Consider the following 21,700-nt stretch of genomic DNA (forward strand, 5'->3'; position numbering starts at 1 on the left):
CAATTTTTTCTCAATTTGAGAATAAGTGCTTTTCAGATTTGGACCGTACAATATAGAACTCCAAAATCATTACTTTGCCAGATTTGTATTGCAGTTCACCTTTCACAAACTCAGAGGCTGACAAGTTCATTAATATACTCAAGAATGAAAACATTGACGCGTGGGTGTTTTCATAAACAGCAAGAAAATAAGAACTGCTGGCTCCCTAAAGCATAAGCAATCTATGGAAATAACGTTCTTTTAGATAGGAAGCAGGAGAGACAGCCCTGAACTACAGGCCCTGCCAGACACCACCTCACCTCCCAGATACACAGTCAGTCTAACACACATACAACCAGCAGTTCCATTTCAGAAGCCTCTTCAACTGCCTATTAAACAACACAGTACAGCCAAAATGAGCAGAACCAATGTATGCCTAATTATATTATGCGGTAAAATGCCACAACAAAAAACTGAAGAAATAAATAGATCATATTTTACTAGTAGGACTGTGTGGCTATATTAATATACCCGAGAAGTCTCACTAGTGTCAAGAGTGCAAAGCACTTTCCAGAAGAATTAATTTTTGAATGTAGGCTTCTAAGACCCTGAAGTGGGACAGCTTTTTACCATTTCACATCTTCACTAAAAAATATCATCTAATAAAGCCATTACACATTGTACTTAATGGGATTTATTTTGAACTGCTGATCTTCTTAAATCCTGTCCACATTTCTGTGAATGATAATGTCTCACAAATAAAATGTCTTCTATCCTGCAGACCAGGGCCACCAAATTTTGTATTACCTGGACAGATCTAAACTTACAGAAGGTGGCGTGATCTACTCGTCTGCCTCACGCAACGTAAACGTACTAATTGTGTTCAAGTCAATGTTGAAAGCACAAGAGCGGGTATACAAAATGCTATAGAAGGTTAATATTCTGGTTCATGTCACATGTAGTCAACCTGTGGAGCTCTTGTCTTCTTCCCCAAAGGATGGCCAGAGTGACATTAGCTAGTGATCAAGTTTTTTGAATTGTATCATACAACAAATTGATACAGAAGTAGAAAAGAAACCCACCTCTGTATGAAGCACTGGAAAATATACATCTGTAATACAAGCCTAACATCATACCGTCAATAAAGGCATATCGGGGGAGTAGAACACTTGCTATGCAGCACAACCATCAGCAAATGCATAGTTGATAGTGGCGGAAAACACATTTATAGATGTGCATTTTTATACGTATATATTACAGAGGCAGCCAAGCACTGTATCCCGCTGTGAGGGAGACAGATTCATGTGCATGTTGTGTGAAGTTGATTAAATCCCATTGCTAACACTGCTGCTGACTGTATGTTTTAAATCTATAATAATGCTGTAATACTCCCAATACAATGTATAATGTTTGCAGTCTATAAAATATAAATTTATAAATAATTAAAATATTTGTGTAAAAGGTACAACAATCGACAAGTACGATAAGTATTGACTTCACATACACTGTATGAGGTGTGATTTAATGGAAGCCATTAACATCTGTCCATAGAACCAACATATAAATCCCAGGAAATAACATGGCTAATAAAAAATAAAACCTAACTATTATAGTATATTATGTGAGACATGACAACAGAGCTGGTCAAATACATATATATGACCAACACATGATTTGTATTTATTCATCTCAGTTGGGACCGGAGTGCAGCAGTGTGCACCATGTAAAATTCTTAGAACTGCTTTCATAATAAACCAGTTGGAACTCAAACACATTACATTAGTTAAATAATTAAATACTGTATCACTGACTGACTATGTGCAATGGAAAAATTATATGCTACCACTTTTATTTATTTATTTTAAGTTTCAAAAAAGAAAAATGCCAATGCTATTTAATAATCAGTTTCAGCAATACGTAATTTTGTGTTAGCTCTTTATATACGGATGTATTTCTTTAAATAATTGGACTATCTACTGCTGCTGTAAACTTTCACTATAGTTTCAGGTGGAACCTGACTGGTGCCATTTTGTTCTGTATGGAAGTAAAACGCTCACAGTCAAAATAACAGATCAGTGTCTACAATTCAATTCTTGTAACATCTTTTATATGTTTTTTCACCATTAACTCAGCAAAATAATTTACAGTAATGTAAATATTTAATAATCATGAGAAGCATTGTTAGATTATTAACTTGAGCAGCATTATGTATTGGCAGATTACAGATTTATCTAACAGTAAAAACTAGTATACCCCTGTTCCGCACAACCCTTTCCAAAGCAATGCTGGCAAGCAAATATAAATTACAGTGCACTCATATCATCCAATCAATACCTCAATTCCATATGAACAAGCTACGCCGAAAAAGCTAAAAACACTCAACACAAGACAAGATCAGGTGCAATTTCCATTAAAAATATCAGTGCACAGAACACACACAATGAAAACAACAGAATGCTGACAATTTGCAGCTAGCTGCATCAAGACCAGCGACTCTCAAGCCTTCTTATTAAAATATCATTATCAGGTCACTGCAGCGAGTCTGGATTGCAGGAGCTACGGTCAAAGGAACAGGAGAAACAAGCCCACATGTAAAATAAAGCATGGATGTTTGTGTGTTATGTTGTAATACAAAATCACACAGCATTTCATGTATTTCTCTTATTTTAACCTCATCACTGCCACTAGGAGCAGGGAAATCTATCTCTGGAGATATGAATGCTGTGTGCACTAATGGACGTGCATTGCTTTTTAAATTACTTCAATATAATCACTAGGGTGATTCTGTATTTACTGAGAAACCTTGTCTTTATAATATTGCAGACGGGCAAAGTTTTGTATGCCTGGAAGACCGTATTGAATAAAGCTGCACTGCCTTTTAAACACAAACATTAAGAATTAGTCATTATTCCAACAATTTTTTTGTTATTTGAATGGTAATTTAATTGGAGTATGTGAAATCCAAGGAAATTATTTGCTGGGCTCTGCTTGGCAGAAATCACTTAAGCAAATGTATGGATTTAGAAATGTATGGATTTAGAAATGTATGGATTTGCAAAGAGATCAGGAGGTCATAGGTTCATTATTTCCTAATCAGAGCTACATATAGCTGAAATGAGAGACAGCAGCACCGCTGGTGCACTTGTAAAACAGTCCTTCCACAATCCCAGCCATTAATACAACAGATGTGTGTATGAGCACACAACTGGGTTTTACATATTAAGTTATGGTCAAAGTCAGTGACCAATTGAACAGATCTGAAAACTTATTTTCTAGGAAGTTCAGTATTCCACATTATATCTGTGTATAGTAGTGAAAAGACTGGTTTCATTATATCGGCTGCTGAGTGGATATGTCACTGAACATGTAAAACATCAGTGTATTCCTTTAGCATGGATCATGTAAATACCCGCATATAATCATAAGGAGAGAACTGAGCTATAACAGAAAGGCCTTGGAGTGAATGGCTTATACGAGATTGTTAAATTGTTAGGACAGGCATATTTGTAAATCAAAAGCATGAGCCAGCGCATTTGAAAAGCCGAGGAGAGATGTCAGTGGCTGAAACAGCAGAAGAAAAAACACCGTACCTTTAACCAGTCTTCGCAGGATTTGACAACGACATTTGAAAGAGACAGCTATCATTCTTCTTTGCTGCTTTCCACCGGTAATGCTCATACACAGCCCAGCGCGGAGAGATGTAGCAGCAGTAGCACAAGCATATAAATTCCTTGCGCGTATAACAGGAGAAGGTAGTCCCAGAGGGGAGTGACACGGTTTGATTCCTCCTGGCTGATGCAGAGATCAGCTCTGTGTCATCTAATGACAGTGTATCAGTCACACAATTCCACGCTGCCACTGGAGCAAGGAACCTGCAGCACTGGATGAAATGCAGAACGGGCAGGAGTCCTCCCTTCTTACAAGCATTACATGGAGGAAGGTAAGATGATGAGCAGGATGGAGCCAGCTCCTTCTCTCTCTGGGTTACTCCCATTCATGCTCTGAGAGCTGTGTCTGACATGGGAACATAGACTGTAGAGGGCCGTACAGTCAAACATCTGCTGTAAATCTGCATCCTTCCTTGTCCATCCTATCAATGGGATGTTCCTATACTGGTAGGTTTAACACATGCAGTGCTGAAAAATTCTGGTCATTCTTAACTCATCCATTAGCTGAACTATTTATAATTGAGCAGTGAAAGGGTTAGTTTTCTATCACTGTGCTGGAAGAGACAGAAAACTTACCATCACTGCTAGATAGTGCAGGCTAACTGGGAAAAAAATTGTTAAAAAAAGAGTAAATGAATTAGAGCCTTCTTCAAGTATTGTGATACAAGCCGCAGAATTTGCCCATGGTAAACGGAGACCCCTGATAAAAATCGTCTCTGCCAATATCCTGCAAGGACAAAGCCAACACTGGTCCAGGAACTTTGGTAAGTAGGGAGAAACCCTCAAGAACTTAAATAGGCCCCTTAGGGGTCTATGCATTGCACTGTGATCAGCCATTAAAAGGAAGAACACAGCAGTTTTCTCTGTAAAATTGCATCAAAGGTTTTTGGCAGGATTTCTCTTGCCATAACCGACTTACCATTTCCTAATGCAGATTAATATGGGGACTGCGCAGTTCTGCAATGCATCAAGCTTTGAAAAGCTTTGCTTTTAGCAGAAAGGCAATGTCATCTCAGGATGGCGTTACCTGTCAGTGTCTGTGGGATCCAGCTGAAACCTCTCTGGCTTCACAAAATTCCTCACTGTGGAAGCGCTGTGTGTATGCGCATAGCACTTCCTCCTTTCACCAACAGCGCTAGGCTAATGGTAAATAGGAACAACAGGTCACACCAGAGATGTCACTTTGCCTGGGCTCCCAGAGTAGCCCTGATATGGGGTATTTTAGCAATGCTTAAATATGCACTGCTGCGACTTGCAGCAATGCATATTTACTGGCACTGCATTATATTAAATGCATAGAACTCAGTCTTTAAAAAAACAAACCCTCACTTAGCATTTTATGTTTATCTCCATATAGATCAAAAATTGCGTCATTTTAGCCCCCGCCCCCGGGGCGGTGAATCGCGGCGTTTGAACCGTATTCTGCCCACTTCTGGGCAGAACAGGGAGATTGCCACACTCTCTCGGGAGTCCGGGAGACTCACGCAAAATGCGGGAGTCTCCCGGACGTTCCGGGAGAGTTGGCAAGTATGCATACCAGTGCACAGTAAAGTTACAGAGCTAATGCACTTGCTCACACTGCAGCACTTCTTCCAGGCATATATAAATACCTCCCACCTCCAGTCTTCCCTTGCTCTACAGTTGGGTGCAAATATCCAGAAAAAAACAAAATATGTCATTACCATTGGAATTAATCAATAAATTCTTTATGACTTATGGGTTATTAGCTTATTTGAAAAAATAACTTTTAAATGCACATCTATATCCAATTATCAAAGTCTCACTGCTCATTCAATGGACTTGATATTATCAATCTAATACCAACCTGGTCTTATAAATAAGAAATATGAATTCTAGTCACTTTTTCAAGCAGAGGACAAAAAAACTTGTAGTTGAAATAGTAAACACAACACCTAGACCCACTCCACTGCCCTGATATGCCCAATTTTACTGTGTAACTATGTTAGAGGTAAAGAAATATGCCTGCATCTTCAAGTTTAGGTAGACACTGTAGCCAGGGCCGCCAAGAGGAATTTGGGGCCCCGGTAAAGCAACTTTCTGCCCCCCACTCCAAACATAGAAGTGATAAGTGCCGCCGTCCAGGTGCGGTGCCGTCGAAGAGGGTGTGGCTACACAAGCACGGGAGTGTGGCCAACATGAGGTGTGGTTGCGCCTCTTTAGACAGTACATATTAATTATTAAAATAGTGTTGCTCTCACCTACCAGTTATTGCAGCTTTCACAACCTGGTACTGGATTCTTCTATGAATCCCTGAATGTTGGGACCTGTTTAGAAAATGTACAGGTACATGAAATATGGAAAGCAGAGCAATAAGTGACCACAGAAATTATAGAGAATAAGCAAAGCACCCTTGTCACCACCAAACAATACACAGAACCCTTGTGACCACCAGACAATACATTAAGCACCCTTGTGATGCCACACAATACAGAGGGTAACCATGTGACCACCACACAATACAGAGGGCAACCATGTGACGACCACACAATACAGAGGGCACCCTTGTGACCACCAACTCAAGTACTTAAAACCAGATCCAGATAAAATTGCGTCAACAGATCAGGAGATCACGTGAAAAAATAATTTGACATGTTGCAGGTATATTGCTTTTTGTAAAGAAAGTCTCTATACATACACACACTTTATATACACACACACTTTATATACATTACACACACACGTTTTGGAATCCGATTTTTTTGTAAAATCCCTATTTTTTTGCTAAAATCACATAATTTGGCTCTTTTTTTTCCCTACATTATTATTATTACCCCCAATAACATTAATTTCCAATCATTTCCAGTCAATTTTTGTCAAGTGACAAGAACACTTCTACCCCTATTTCTGTATGAGCAATGTCACTGGATCTCCTGAGGAGGGAGGTACGTATGGAATCCAAAACCCGCAAGATCCGACAACTCAACGATGACGTTTTTCCTCGATTCAGATCCGAGGATGCGTTGAGATACCGAGCCGGCTCGCAAGCCTACTCGGATGCCCTAAGTTCGGGTGGGCTCGGTTTTCAGAAAACCGAGCCTGAGCATCTCACATATATATATATATGGGCAGCACGGTGGCTAAGTGGTTAGCACTTCTGCCTCACAGCACTGGGTTCATGAGTTAAATTCCTGACCATGGCTTTATCTGTGTGGAGTTTGTATGTTCTCCCTGTGTTTGCGTGGGTTTCCACCCACACTCCAAAAACCTACTGGTAGGTTAATAGGCTGCTATCAAAATTGACCCTAGTCTCTCTGTCTGTGTGTGTGGATGTGTATGTTATACACATACACACACACAAACACACAATGTCATACACATAGTGCCACACATACACGCACAATATATACACACACTGTCATATACACACACACAAACACACAGTGCCAGAAATAAACACAAAATTCCATATACATGCGCAACGCCAGACATAACACCCCCACCCCCAGAGCCCCTTGTACTTACCTGCCCCCTCCCGCCGAGTAAATGGTAAAAAAATAAAAATAATTTTTGGTCTGCAGTGTGGGCCCAGTAAATAGTAACCGCCCACCCCCCTCTCAGCACCCCTGACAGTAGCTTACATACTATGGTTTTGAATACACACGGATGCACTTGTTCATTATTTTATTAAGAAAACAGTCATAACAAGAACTCTAAACAACTGCATTATATTTTCATAGAAATACATTATGGAACACAAATAAAGAGTAACACATTTGATGTATGAGCTTTTGTGTTATGAAGGTGGAGGATTTCACACCGCTATCTTCCTGCATCAGTTTGACATCACTGTGCTATTTCTCAGTCTGTGGTATCCTGCTTAACTCCATTCCCCTCATAACATCACGATACTGCCCCTATCACTTGCAGCCCTGCCCTCACTAATAATCACAAGTAGACAGGTCACAGCCTAGCACAATATAAGCACACATTTTGTACCAAACCAGTGGCGCACGCAGGGGGGGTTTCTTTGGCAGCGCCGCGGCTGCTGCATAGGCAGAGCTGCCGAACCAGAGCTGCGCATGCACAGCAGCTCTCTCTCATGTTTTTTTTGTTTTTGTTTTTTTTTGGGTCGGGGGGGGGGGGGGGAACCCCCCCTGACAATCCTGCGTGCGCCCCTGCAAACTAGGGAAGTGTTACTGTGCCATGGGAAATGTATACAGCTTAAGAACAGAAGCTGAACAAAAAACAAACAGTTAGGAAAGAAAATAAAAGTGTTATTGTGCACTTGTACAAACATATAAAAAAATTATCTAATTCTATAATTCTCCACTTTCTCCCCAAAAAGCAAAATAGTGCTGGTTTGGAACTTAAGCTACATATTCTTCCACAGTCAAAAACTACTTTCAAACACATTGTAATCTTGTCACTCAGACTAATGGTAAAGCAACAGGATCACTGAATGATTTTGGCCACATATATGCGGGGCCAGATTGAAAGCGATTCAGCGTTTCATGGCTAAGACTTCTGTGATCTTGTAGAAAATGACCACCCACAGTTCTATAATGGTTGTCTTTTGAATGTGTTTACAAACATGCATGGTAACGATCTTGTAGATTTCAATAGGATGAGGCACAGTGTTTATTTCATGGAAATGCAATTGGCAATATCAGGCCAATCTCCCAATATTACAGAATATGTACAGTTTGAATAGAATATAGTGTGGCTTATTGATCTAAATCCAGACAATACAACAGCATATCACTTTACATGCAGGGGAAATATCACAACACCAGCTCTTAATTAAAGAGACTGCACTATAGAATATACTGGTGTCTGGGTATACTATCCACCATTGCATACACAAAACACAGCATGCACAATATAATTAAAAAATATATTAAATCTCAATTTGTACCTTACAATTTATTTTAGAAAAAAACTACACCAGACTCCTAGTGGGAGACCCTCCAATTGTTTTAATGGAGAATAGCTCTAACAATTAAATTTCATCTGCATGAAGGTTTTTCTCATTTTGACCAGAGAACTCGACTACACCAATATTTGGAGATATTTGTTTCTGCGGAATTTGGGCAATATAGCCAGTGATCATTCAGCGAGAGTCATACCTCTATAGCGGCTCTTGTTTCATATTTGGCAATACCTGGGGCCTATGTCATGTTTAAACATTATATTTCAACTGACCAATGTGCTTATAGACTTGCTTTATTCTATGTCAATATAAATTGAAATTGTTGATTAACACGTCTATTGGTGGCCGATATTTTCTTACTTGCAATTTTGAGCTTGTAATATTAATGTCCATACAATGTTGATTGACATATACTGTTTGTATTTTCCATATATGCTTCAATAAAAGAGTTTTGAAGAAAAAAATACCACCACCATATAACAGGTATTAATTCACAGCAATGTTAACAATTATTGTGCGATATCTCCACTCAGTTCTAAAACCACTAAAGGTGTCTGAGGAATCAAACTAAAGCATTCCTAGAAGAGGATAGATTGGATGACCAAGACACCTATCCAATCAGATGGCTCCTTTATTCTATAATTCCCATTTATAGAACTGCCTGTAATTGTGCACAGCCGCGATGTTCGGAGGAACATCACAGCTAACTGAATATGTCCCAATAATCTGAAGGCCTTCAATTTGGATGCTAATGGCAAGAGTTCCAAGGAAGGACCCCCCACCTTACAGGTACCCGGGGGAACCACTATTGAAGAGCAGATGATATCCGAATTAACATTTGAGCTTGTGACCTTCGTTTTTGACAGGAGACTTGTATAATGTTTGATATTAAGTGTTGCTGTGGCAGGATATAACATATTTGAGGAGTTTGAACAAGAATATAACAACCCAAAACATAATAATGAACCTGTCTACACGTTTCATTCATCCAAATAAAACATTCAGTAAAGCAGTGGACTCAATAAATCTCTGCAATAATGTGCCCAGACCAATTCTAGTTACAGACCTATGCTCTGCTGTTGCTCCAATACTGATGGGTTTTACAAGGCAAGGACTGCTGTCATTCTGATCTATGAATGTATTTCTTATTTTACTACAGTGCCTTTTAAACCCTTTCCTCCCGTATGCTCCAGTTTATCTCTGCAGTACTTTTTACAGTCAAGGAAGCAGAGTGGAGGAGGGAGACATCTAAGTTCATCATTGCAGTCTTTCTGAAATGGCTGTAGGTACCAAATGTACTCTGGATGCTTCATTATAAATCCCACAGCATAAGTGCAGTGAAATAAAGAGGCCAATATACATATACATCAAAGACCACACAATCTGTAAGGCAGCAAAGAAATACACATTTGAACACTTGTACAGTTAAAGTGCAGTTTTTATTTTCCAAGACATGGAGACATCTATTCATCATTTATAATATAGACATAAATACATCTACTATATATATGTATATTAGAGCGGGTTTCTTCTTGCATAAACACTGTTCCTGAATCTTCTTCCCAGCCTCAGTGTGGCGAGCAGGCTTTGGTATGAACAATTAACTGTACACGAGAAAGGTACATGTGCAATGAAGGGAGTAGGCTCCCTCACATCAGGGGAGCACTTAGGTGGGGATTGCATCTGCCAGAACCCCCCCCCCCCCCTTCCTCACACACACACCTTGCTGCACCGGCTTCTAGGGACCTTTCAGTTGGTATTTTCATGTTTCAAGTCTACAATTTAGGAATCAGTTTTGTGACTATCTGCCTAAGTTTTAATGAACACTGATCTCAGCAAAGTGCCCATCATATCATGACAGATCTTACTTTATTTTTAGCTGTAGTGGTGTTTACTGTTCTTCTGACCTGTGCTTCTCTGCAGCTCTTTGAAGTACTGTGTGAACTATAGCCCTAAATTTTTATTTTAATTTGATGTATTAATTTACGAAGATGATCAGATTTATGTAAATGGAAGTTAATAGTAATGTGGGTGTTTTATACATGTCATTATACATTTACGTCTCAATATTTTTTATTTTGTTTCGCTATACCATACACATGGACAGCTGCACAGTACCACTTCTATTTATGTAATTTTCAGCAGCTGTTATGCCTGTACAAATGCACTTCCCTTGTTGTGTACATTCTGCAATATTTTTTTATGTAGCGTTTTAGCACTGTGGGTGGCCCCTTCTATTGTAAAACTGTATCTAGTTCTACCGCTAGAATGATGTGTCACAGCTTGTTTTATGCGCTCACAGTGATTCCTGCCTTGCCCCCGCTTTCACAGTGTAGCAGCTGGCAGTGGCCGATTATATGGCTTCCTTTCATGTAGGGTGGGGGTTGGAGGGGAGCCACATGACAGACCTATATGCTTCCCTTCCGCATGAGTGGAGTCACAGAGTGGCTGCTGCAAAACCTTCACTTTTAGGGTCATCCAGCTCAAGTAAGTTTCTTGCAGTGGTTCAAAAGGGTCAGACATCACGATGTTGAGAACTAAATTGAGGTCCCATGGAGCCATAAAGGATCGGATAGGACAGATTTTCCTCACTGCTTCTTAAAAGTGAATAATCTAATATTCAAGCTAATGTGATATTTAAAAACACTATCAAAGCAGGTGCTTGTACTTTGAGTGTAGATAAAGCAAGACCTTTGCCGAGACCATCCTGAAGAAATGAATGACCTGTGTAACAGTTGCTGCAGTTGTATTGAATTTAGAATCACACCAAGTTATAAACTTTTTACAGATTCTGTAATAAGTTATTGAAGAATTCTCCTTTTTTGCCTACTCTGAAACTTCATTAACGCTAGCCACTCTGGGCTTAGAAGAAGAAATGGGACTTGGTGTAAGAGATCCTGCCAAGGTGGCTCCTGGGGCATTTCCGAGGCCACACAGAATCATGGACACTAAAGCCAAAAATTGAAGGATTGCCATAGCTTCTTCCTTCTCCTTTTAGACCTTTTTAAGAATGCGGGTGATAAATGGAAACGGAGGGATGATATCCTAGGCAAAATGTTCATGGAACTGTCAGGTCATTTATTTCCCCCTTTCTGTAGCCTTGTGTCACCTTCGTCGCCACCCGAGGGACTTCGTAGTGGCTTTTTATAGGGTAATGACATGATCAGAGGAGACTGCTTGCATTGCCACTGTGTTAGAAGTGCCAATTGGAAACTCCGCATGCACCACCTTGACCAACAAATGATGGTTATGGTGGAGGAAAAGAATGAAGTCCCTTTCTTATTGACATTTGATGACGAGTCTGTAGCCGATATGTCAGGGGACTGGATCTCTCTTCTGTCAGAGGCTCTTTATTATGTATGGTGTTTAACTAGACACCCAGAAACTTTATTTGTTGTGATGGGCAGAGATGATTTTTTTGTCTTGCTCACAATCCAGCTTCCATTTGAGCCTCTTCAAATCTAGAACCGTGAAAAGGCTCTTGATGACTTTCCTACAAAGGTCTAAAATAAAACCTGTGCCTTCTCCACCTAAAGGAACAAGAGACGTTACATGACCCTCTCAATGATTGCAGACTCTTTTGCAAGACTACCCATTCTATTAGGATAGACAGAGTCCTAGATTGGACATAGTAGTTGGACCTCTACAATCCATTTCTTACAATGTCCAACAACCATTGTGGTCTGTGATAGAGTGGGTCCATACCCGCTCTTGTGGCAGATCATAAGGGTGTGTGTCTCTTCCACAGGCTTACGCTTAGAGGAAAACTTCTACTGAGCTCTATGGGAGAGCGATGCATAGACCAGATAGCGCAGGCTTCCACATGGGAAAGGACAGATTAGGGCAAATGCTACAGAAGTGAACTTCTACTTAAGAATGTTCACCCTGCACAACTAAATCCCTGTCAAACTGGATGGAAAGCAATGCATTAGTAATAGTATTCCAAAAGACAGTAATAGCTGGTAAATGGTCTCTTAAGGATTCACATTAGTCTAGCATAGAAATTCAATTACATGATTAGGGACACTACACAAAAGGCAATTTATTGCTGGGTTAGAAGCAGGGGCATAACTAGACATTTGTGGGCCCTTTAACAACATTTTGCACCACCCAAGACTGAAAAAACACTCACATACATGAGGAGCCATTGAACTACTTCCCCTCAGCTACATCTACTATGGTAGCTTTGATTAGAAGCATATTTTAGGTTGAAGAGAAGAGCTGAAATTCCCATCTTCCCATGTACTACAGGGGAGAAATGCAAATTGACCACATTGCATATCTAGTAATTAATTAGAACTCATTTTGCAAAGAAAACAAAAGAATTGATGAGAATAAAAAAATATGCTTGCAATAGACATTTGTAAGACACACAGAAGTGCCACCTACCAGCCTCTGAATTTTGCAAAATCAGTGATGCACACCGACAGCCTATGGTGAAAGGTTAGTAAAGACTCCCACAGTAGAGTCACAAGATATATACGCTTCAATATGCCCTTTGAATGGGTTAAAATGGAGAACGCTTTGAGTCCTTAATTTATTCACTAATAACTTGCCTAACAGCATTTCCAAAAAGATGATATCTGCTTCCCTCAAGAGACAGAGACATCAAAATGATTGCAGAGAGACTGAACACCGACAGGCATGTGATCACAATCTCAGGATACACAGGCTTCAGCGGTGCCAGTATTGGAAAACAATCCCAGAGACACGTTCTGCTTGTAAACTAAAAACAATCGAATAAATCACTGGTAATGTTAACAGTATATAGAGCTTGTTTATGCTATGTTTTATTTTAATTCAGTTTACATGTGGTGCTCTCTAGACGACCCAACTATAGCACTTGTCGCATGTAATCTGCACAGTGACCTAGGGGTTTATTGATTTCTATGGACAGTGTGCCTACTGGGCACAGCATAACATGCCTTCACATCCAAATAGCTGAGTTTGCTTCAAGAAGCAGGATCATGAATTGAATTGTGCATGCAATTTTATTGATTTTGATTCAAAACATAAATTAAATGTGCTCAGCTAGTCATACAAGTCATAAAAATAAAGAATCCAAATAAATCAAACCCATAAAAGGATGTACTTTTTCTTTCATTTCTTGTTCAAAATTATCCAACATTATTATTATTTTTGTCAGAAAAAGTAAGAGAACCTCTATGATTATCAGTTCAGCTCAGGAGAAAATGACTCAATCATTGGGATGACAATCATGTGAGAGTTTGGGTGGACCATATAAAAAACTTCCTTAGACTACGTTTTGTCTTTTTGAAAATGTAAGCCATTGCTTCTTTTCAGGTATCAAATACAGTGCCATACATAAATACTAGAGATGCTCAGGCTGGGTTCCCCAAGAAGCGAACACACCCGAACTTAGCAGATCTTTGTGTGCCCTCGAAATTGAAAATGAGGCAAAATGTCATTGTTACGTCGTCAGATCTCGCGAGTTTTGGATTCTATAAGTACCGCCCTCCACGGCGATCCAGCGCCATTTCACAGAGGGACACAGAAGGGGTAGCAAAGTTCTTGACAGTCTAGTGCAGTTGGGCAGCGTCATAGGTAGAATAGAAAAAGGAGCGGTAGCAGTGTACTTCAAAGTCTCCAGTGACATTCAGAAGAGTTCCATTGCTAATGGTCATTGCTGAAATACAAATAATAGGTCTGGCAGGCTTGGTCTTCTAAATCTGCTGTCACATTGTAATGTGTTATATAGGTAACACACAAAGAGGAGAGCTCCATTGCTCATTGTTATTGCTGTATTAGCTGTAGAATTACCACAGTTATCCAAGAAACGGGTGGAGTGATCAAATGAACCATTACTGATCCAAGGACAATTCCATCTTGCACCACTTTTCTTTTCTGCCACTGCTGTGTGGCAATGTTTCCTAGATGTGCTATGAACTGCCGTGTGTTTGAGTCATTGCTCTGTCGCTTAGCATCCAGCAAGGTTGCTGCAGTCTTTGTTTGAAAGTGTATGAAAATAATATTGGGACCTGTGAGATGGTCAAAATTGACTGCAAATGACATGAAATTAGTGTTGAGGTTAATAATAATGTAGGGGGAAGAAAAAGCAAAATTACGTGATATTAGCAAAAAAATAGGGAACCAAATACGCAAGGGCAGTTTTACCCAAACCAAAACATGGAGTTAATCCAGATGCAAAAGCAAAACCAGAACACGGGGGTCAGTGAACTAATAAATACAGAGTTCTTAGGTGCTTGTTTTCAAAAAATCTTTTAATATTGGTAAAATTTTCAGTGTCATAACTCTTGATAGTCTTTGGAAATGAAACATGGCAGACTTTCAAGCCTGGATTGAAATGCTTTTTTGTTTGTTTTTTTAAATGTAAATATACACTGCTGGCAGGAATATAAATCACTATCAATTTCTCCCTTTCATCGGACATTGTTTCTTCATCTTCCATACATAAATTAGTTATTCATAGTCGAAATACACTCCAAATCCCTTGTTCAATCTTTTGTGAGCAACCTCTACTTTGCATATATACTACTTGACAATTTCTACTATATATGTGCTTAACTCATAACATCTGCATTTATATTCTCCGCTTGGCTCCTATCATCTGTTTTTGCAAGCCACTGAAATTATAATGCATTCCCTAGTTATCTTTCAAGTTCATTACTGTAACCTTTACTAATAGACCATCATGCTAAATACATTTTGGATGCGACTAACAAAATGTTTCTTTAGCAATGGTAAATAACTTATAGCATTGGTAAATTGATTAGTTATTGCATAGACTACTTGTTTCCACCTGGACTTCATTCAAAATTCTCTATGTAACCTATAAAGCCCTAACCAATGCTGCCCCCATCCATTTATCTTCCTACCCATGCTCTCTGATCGTCTAAGGACATTAGCCTCTCATTCTCACCCTACTGCACCTAAAATAGTTAAAAAAAAAAAATTGTGGCATAACCCTCAAAACTTTAACACTCATACTTTTAATTATACAGCATTAAAATCTTTTCACAAAAGGTGAATGTATTCTGTAAGCAGTTCCTGAAAATGTATAAATGTATCTCTTCGGGGAAGCTAATCACAAACTACTCTTTGAACAACTATATGGGATAATATGAAGATGAACTAGGGACACTACTATGTGGTGCAATGTGAACTGGGAACACTGCTGTGTGGCACAAATTGAACATTTGTTGATCTCATTAGTATTAATATTATCAGATTATTTGCATGACAAAATAAGAAATATTAAATATTATATATTAAAATGTATTTATATGTTACGGTGAAACACCGAAATTGGAGAATGTCGACTTTCACCAGTGAATGTCAACATTCACATAGTCGCTTGGTGTATGTCCGAAATATTTGTTAAATATCCTTATTTCTGACTTACACCGGTGAATGTCGACATTCACCATGCACTAATGGTGAATGTTGAACATGTTCGAGATTCATATTTCTTTCTCCGTAGTTCAGTCGCGATAAATTTTCGCCTCTCTTTTTGAGAGGAATGATTAGGAACTTTAATTCACAGTACATTTAAAATAAGATACGAAAATAATAGAAGGTAAAAACTTACTCAATTATACAGTACATTCAAAATGTTCAGAAAGTATTTTCGAGTACTTTTCTTGAGAAAAATAAAAACAATTGTCTTCTCGTTTACTCGCAATTAATGCATTTAACTTTTCAAGAAAAAGATCACAATCCACTCCAGTATCCATTCTGTATAAATTAGGGTATCGGAAAAAATGAAGAAAACGATGCTCTCCCCAATAAATCTTGCATAAGACTGACGAAGCTCACTCATTCAACCAGAACACGGGATTTGACAGGAAACAACCTGTCGCCTATATGTCGGCTCCTCCCTTTTCGTCCTTCACCAGAGCATGTCTGTGATTGTCGACATACACCAGTGAGGGTCCGAATGTACAAGAATGTAATGAAATATTCGATCTTTCACCGACGTATTTGGTGTTTGTTGACATTCACTGGTGAAAGTCGACATTCTCCAATTTCGGTCTTTCACGGTAACATATATATAACAACTGCCACACCTGGGCTTGTCTAGATATTAGTCAGCAATGCACTTCTCCAATTGTGTACAACCTCTTGTGCCATCCACAATGCACTTTACGTCTATGTAGAGAGAAACCAATCATGAGACTGGTCATTTCAGTACGCCTGAGTATTAGACAAACGTGTATGTCTTGAGCAATGCCAAATATTAAGTGTTAAAGATGTAAAATGTCATTTTATAACATCCCATGTCTATTATTAGATTTAGGTTCCAATGAGCAGGACCCAAGCAGCATTGACCTCAAGTTATGTCCCAATATTTTAGCTAATGTATATATGTTTTACATTTCTACTTTGCAGTGCTATTGAATATGATTGTATTTAACAAATAAATCATAATATTTAAATAAAAAAGCTCAGAGTAAAACCCAGAAAGTTACCACATATGCATGCTCAGGGGATACAAGACATTCATCATCATTTATTTATATAGCACCAACAGTTTCCGTAGTGCTTTAGAATTGGGAACAAACAGTAACAAAACTTACAATCTATGGGACAATGGTTTGATACACAAGGGTAAGTGCTACATCACATTGAATATTTATCCAGCTAGAATGCAAAGGTTACAAAGGTATTTATGGGCTGTATAATCAGTCACACAACTATGTTGTTCAGAGGGTTGTTGTCTTGTGTTAGCGGTGTAGAGGATGGTAATAGGGTAACCTAAGGAGATTAAGAGGGTTGTAAAGGAGTATTATAAGCTTTTCTGAAGAGGTGGGTTTTCAGAGAATGCTTGAAGGTTTTAAGACTAGAGGAAAGTCTTGTGTTGCGACAAAGCAGTTAGTTATTCATTTTTCAATTTATTAAAATCAAACCCATAACATTGGGGCATATGGCAGAACAGCTTAAGCATGAACAAAGCATCAGTAAATGATGGCGTACTCAGTGTGGTCTAAAACAGTGCAATGTCTAAATATAGACAGAAAGACACAACCTACCTAAAGCATGTATATCTTTAGTCAGTCATGTCAAGCTTATCTGGATAATTTTACATAAGATATAAATACTTGAATTATATCCAAAAGTTACATAGTGTTGCGAACAGCTTTTTTATTTTGTGTTTTTATAGCAACAGAGAATCAAATAGGATTAAATAATGTCCACCACTAACACTTATTTTTGCTGCCTCTCATAATGACATGAATCCAAATAACAATGGAATCCCAAATTATTGCTAAAGAACTAATTGTAATGTCAGTAAAATATTTTTCTTTAACATTTTTTGTTATAAACAGTAACCCTAAAAAATAACACAAAGTGGTTAGAATGTAGACTTTGAAGTTCATTCATTACTACAATGAGGTAATAAGTTCAAGGTAAGGCACTGACCATGTTGAAAGACAATGACAATGTGCAATACCACGGGTATTAAAAAAACCCACAATATAGCCAGTGAAATCTCCAAGAGTAAAACATACAACTAGGAACCACTATATGCAATATATTATTTGTCGCGTGCTCCGCCCGGTAAAAATCCCCTGCCGGCCAGCACTGTGACGCAGCCTAAAGGTGCGACATTTCATAAAGAAATGTCAGCGCGACATTTGGGCCGCATCACAGTGCTGGGGGGGTGAGGGCATCAAACTTCCGGGCAGAGACTATCCCTAATCCTGTATAAAAGAAAGTTGCTCCTGATAAGTGAAGAGTGTGTGTCCACTCTCTGTGTTTCAGTGGCCATGTGTTTATTACTTAGGGGCCGTCTGTGTAGCCAGCAAATGGTCGCAGTATCTGGGCGCTGTTTAAAAAATAGTTTGTGTCCAAACAGCATTTGGGCAGTATCTTGATGCTTTTAAAAAATCTGTGTTCAAAAAGTATTAGCACAGTAGCTGGGCACGGTTTAAAAAATAATTGTGACCATAAAGCGACTGCGCAGAATCTGGATGCTGTTAAAAATGATATCTGTGCTCAGCCAGCTGTGAACCATAAGGAGTAGGAAATTGAATCAGAAAGCAATAATCTTACGTTTCTTTAAGAAAAATGAAAGTACGAACACAACAACAGAGCCAGAGATTTCCAACAAAGACACTGCAGACAAGCCTGGTCCATCTTATGAATCACAGTCTATTTTGCATGAAAAATGTTTCTCTAAACATCTCATATTGGGAGTCTACAGTGACTGGTTTAAAACATTTCAGTGGTTGTTGGTAAAAGATAATGGAATGATGTGTTCCGCATGTATAAAATATGGAAAGAGACCGGCCACAAACTAGGAAGTGACTTGGGTGACTATCCTGTGCAAAAGACATCGAAAAGAAAGTTTAATTGACCATGAGCAAAGTAAATTACACACAAATTCATGTTCAAATATACTTAAAAAAATGTGTTTTTGAAGAAACTGCGTTAGTGGAAATTGAACGATCAATTTCAGTTTTGAGTACGTTGCAGAGAGATATTTTTTTGGGGAACATTAAGAACTATGTATTGATTGGCAAAAATCAAACTACCACATACTACATTATATGGAAACTTGCTTGAGCACTGCAAGGCTATGGGTTGTACATAGTTAAAGCATCTTGATATTGGAAAGAATGCAAATTACACTTTTGAAAGAGAAATGCAAGAATTCCTTGACATCTTAGCCTCACAAGTAAGATGTGAAATACTTAAACATTTGCATTGGGCAGATTACTTCAGTGTTCTCTGTGATGAAATGACAGACATCTCAGGTTTGAAGCAGCATTTTGTATACATACATTTGTCAACTTAAAAAAACGATTACTGTTTTCTATCAACATATACTATCATTGAGGGCAAAGCTGAAACTATAACAAAATAAGTGAACAAATTGCCAATATAGGGTTGAAAAAAAAACTAACTTGATGGGTCTAGACTCTGATGGACCAGCTGCCATGATTGGGAAGCACAAAGGAGTAGCAAAACTATTAAAAGATGAAACAGTCTCAGTTGTGATCAACTGTCCCATAGATTGTAAGCTTGCAAGCAGGGCCATCTCATCTCTGTCTGTATTACCCAGGATTGTCTATTACTATGTTTAACCCCAATTGTAAAGCGCTACGGAATTTGTAGACTCTATATAAATAAATGATGATGAACTGTCATTGTATAAATCACCGCCTGGCTCTTGCTAGTGCCCAAGCAGCTGCTGAGGTGCCTTACTTTGTAAAATTTAATGATATCCTAAGACAACTGTTCTTTATTCAAAATTTTCCAGTTAGAATGGCTGGTTTAACTGAAATCCAAAATATACTGAACAGTCCTCAGACTAAACGTGAAATGGCTAGAGACACTAGGTGGCTGTTGACTTTGATGTACAATCTTTAAGAGAATCCATGGTGAGGGTTATATAGCTGCACTGGAAAGAGGCCAGTGAATGAAATGACATCACAGCTGAAAGTTAAGCAAATATATGAGAACATCACAGCTTCACCTCCTCATGCTCTGTGTAGCCATTTTTCCCAGGGCTCCAGGAGGTGGTTATTCTCTGCTCAGGCATTGGACAGAGCAGCGGAACCAAATGAGAAGTCACAATCACGGACATTGCAGCTTCTGACTCCCCCTTCTGCATCCACTCCAGGTGATAGTGCAACTTTAAGTTATTCAGATTGATGGAAGCACTTAACTGACATTCTGAAGATTACTGAAAGTTTAGTTGGTGCTCTTACTATTGGAACAATTACAATTGACTCCCATAGACCACCTAAAGAACAAAGAAACCATTTAATTTACATTGAGGTAAGCAAATTACTTTATTTCTTTACCCTTACCACTTTAGCTCTAAGCACTTTCTAAAAGAAGTAGTAACCTGCTGCAGAGAGGCTTATGCTATGTTGGAATAAACTACTTCCACAAATCACAACCTGGAAGGCTTCTGGTTATAGATGGTAAACTTGATAAATGTTTCGTTCAACAGTAACAGAAAAGTACATGAGTAGCAGAGTAGAGCTTGTATGAAGGAGCCTTACTTGTCAGATTTCCCCTGCTCGACAATACTGAGAATATTCACACTTCAAAAGAAATCTGTATTTCATGCACAGTTATTACAGGATATCATCTAAAAAAAACAGTTGCAAATAAAGCCCTCTATATAAGAAAAAGGATTACTGTAATACCTCAGCTCTATTGCAGTATATGTGATGGAGATCAGTGCGATACTTATAATGGACTAAATCAATAGTTGTGTATAGAACCTGCTTATGACCCGTTGAAATTATTTTTTGTCAAAAGATTGTGCATTTATACAAACATCACTAGATTTAACTGCATACACCTCTTCTTAAATGGACAGTAAAAAACACTCTTGTACAGAGAACATGCTTTATGACTGGGATCTACTTTCCAAGTTAGAAGTAAATAAAACAATTCTCGATAGACAGTTGTTATTACAAAGGCACAAAGTGGTCATTAGCATGATAAAATTGACAGTCTGAGGCGTTGCTTGGAGCGCAGCTGTAATAGGCATGTAGTTCATGACTAGCTGGAGACATACTTGCCTACTCTTCTGTGATGTCTGGGAGACCACACAATTTCTGGGAGTCCTCCTAGACCAGTGTTGGCTAAACTGTGACACTCCAGGTGTTGTGAAACTACAAGTCTCAGCATGCTTTGCCAATATATAGCAGCTTATTGCTGGAAGAGTATGCTGGGACTTGTAGTTTCACAGGTTAGGCAACACTGTCCTAGACTCCAGGCAGAGAAGGCCAACTTTCCAGATCCTGCTTAATTTTCTGCTGATGTAGGTGAAGCCTTGATGCTAGTCGAATCATGTGGGTGTGGCCATGATAGCACAAATTGTGTTATCACTTACACCACTCTTGTTCCTCTAAAAAGAAGGTGAAATGGCTTGAGATAAAAGAACATCAGTAGCACATACAGTTTTAAAGAGCTGAAAACCTTCCCTATCGAGACTCAATTATAGGACCACTGTAATAAAATAAAAAAAAAAAAAATAAAAAAAAAAAAATCGATCCCACCTCAAGAATTTAAATTCACCCATCTCTGACTCCCATGTGGGAAGAGCGGAAGAACAAGCCACAGATTCCCTACATATCTGCAGAGAAGATTTCCCATGCACACAAAAGGATTTACTTGGATTTCTAGCTTACCTGTTATCAATGGACAACTTTATACA

The 21,700-nt window shown here is 38.7% G+C and overlaps 1 protein-coding gene across 15 annotated transcripts in view; it reads right to left on the minus strand.

The window, feature by feature from the left end:
- GRIP1 (glutamate receptor interacting protein 1) overlaps nt 1-21,700 on the minus strand; it is a 473,755-nt gene that overhangs the window by 196,204 nt on the left and 255,851 nt on the right. The window contains exon 1 of one of the 15 annotated variants that reach the window (XM_075209474.1): nt 3,570-3,906. The exons of the other annotated variants lie outside the window; for them this stretch is intronic. Within the exon in view, the coding sequence (XP_075065575.1) occupies nt 3,570-3,657 (88 nt within the window). The 5' untranslated portion in view covers nt 3,658-3,906. Of the gene's footprint in view, nt 1-3,569; nt 3,907-21,700 lie in introns of those variants that run through there. 15 annotated transcript variants of the gene reach the window in all.

The sequence above is a fragment of the Mixophyes fleayi genome, chromosome 4 (assembly GCF_038048845.1).
Source record: "Mixophyes fleayi isolate aMixFle1 chromosome 4, aMixFle1.hap1, whole genome shotgun sequence".
In the NCBI taxonomy this organism is placed as follows: Eukaryota; Metazoa; Chordata; class Amphibia; order Anura; family Limnodynastidae; genus Mixophyes; species Mixophyes fleayi.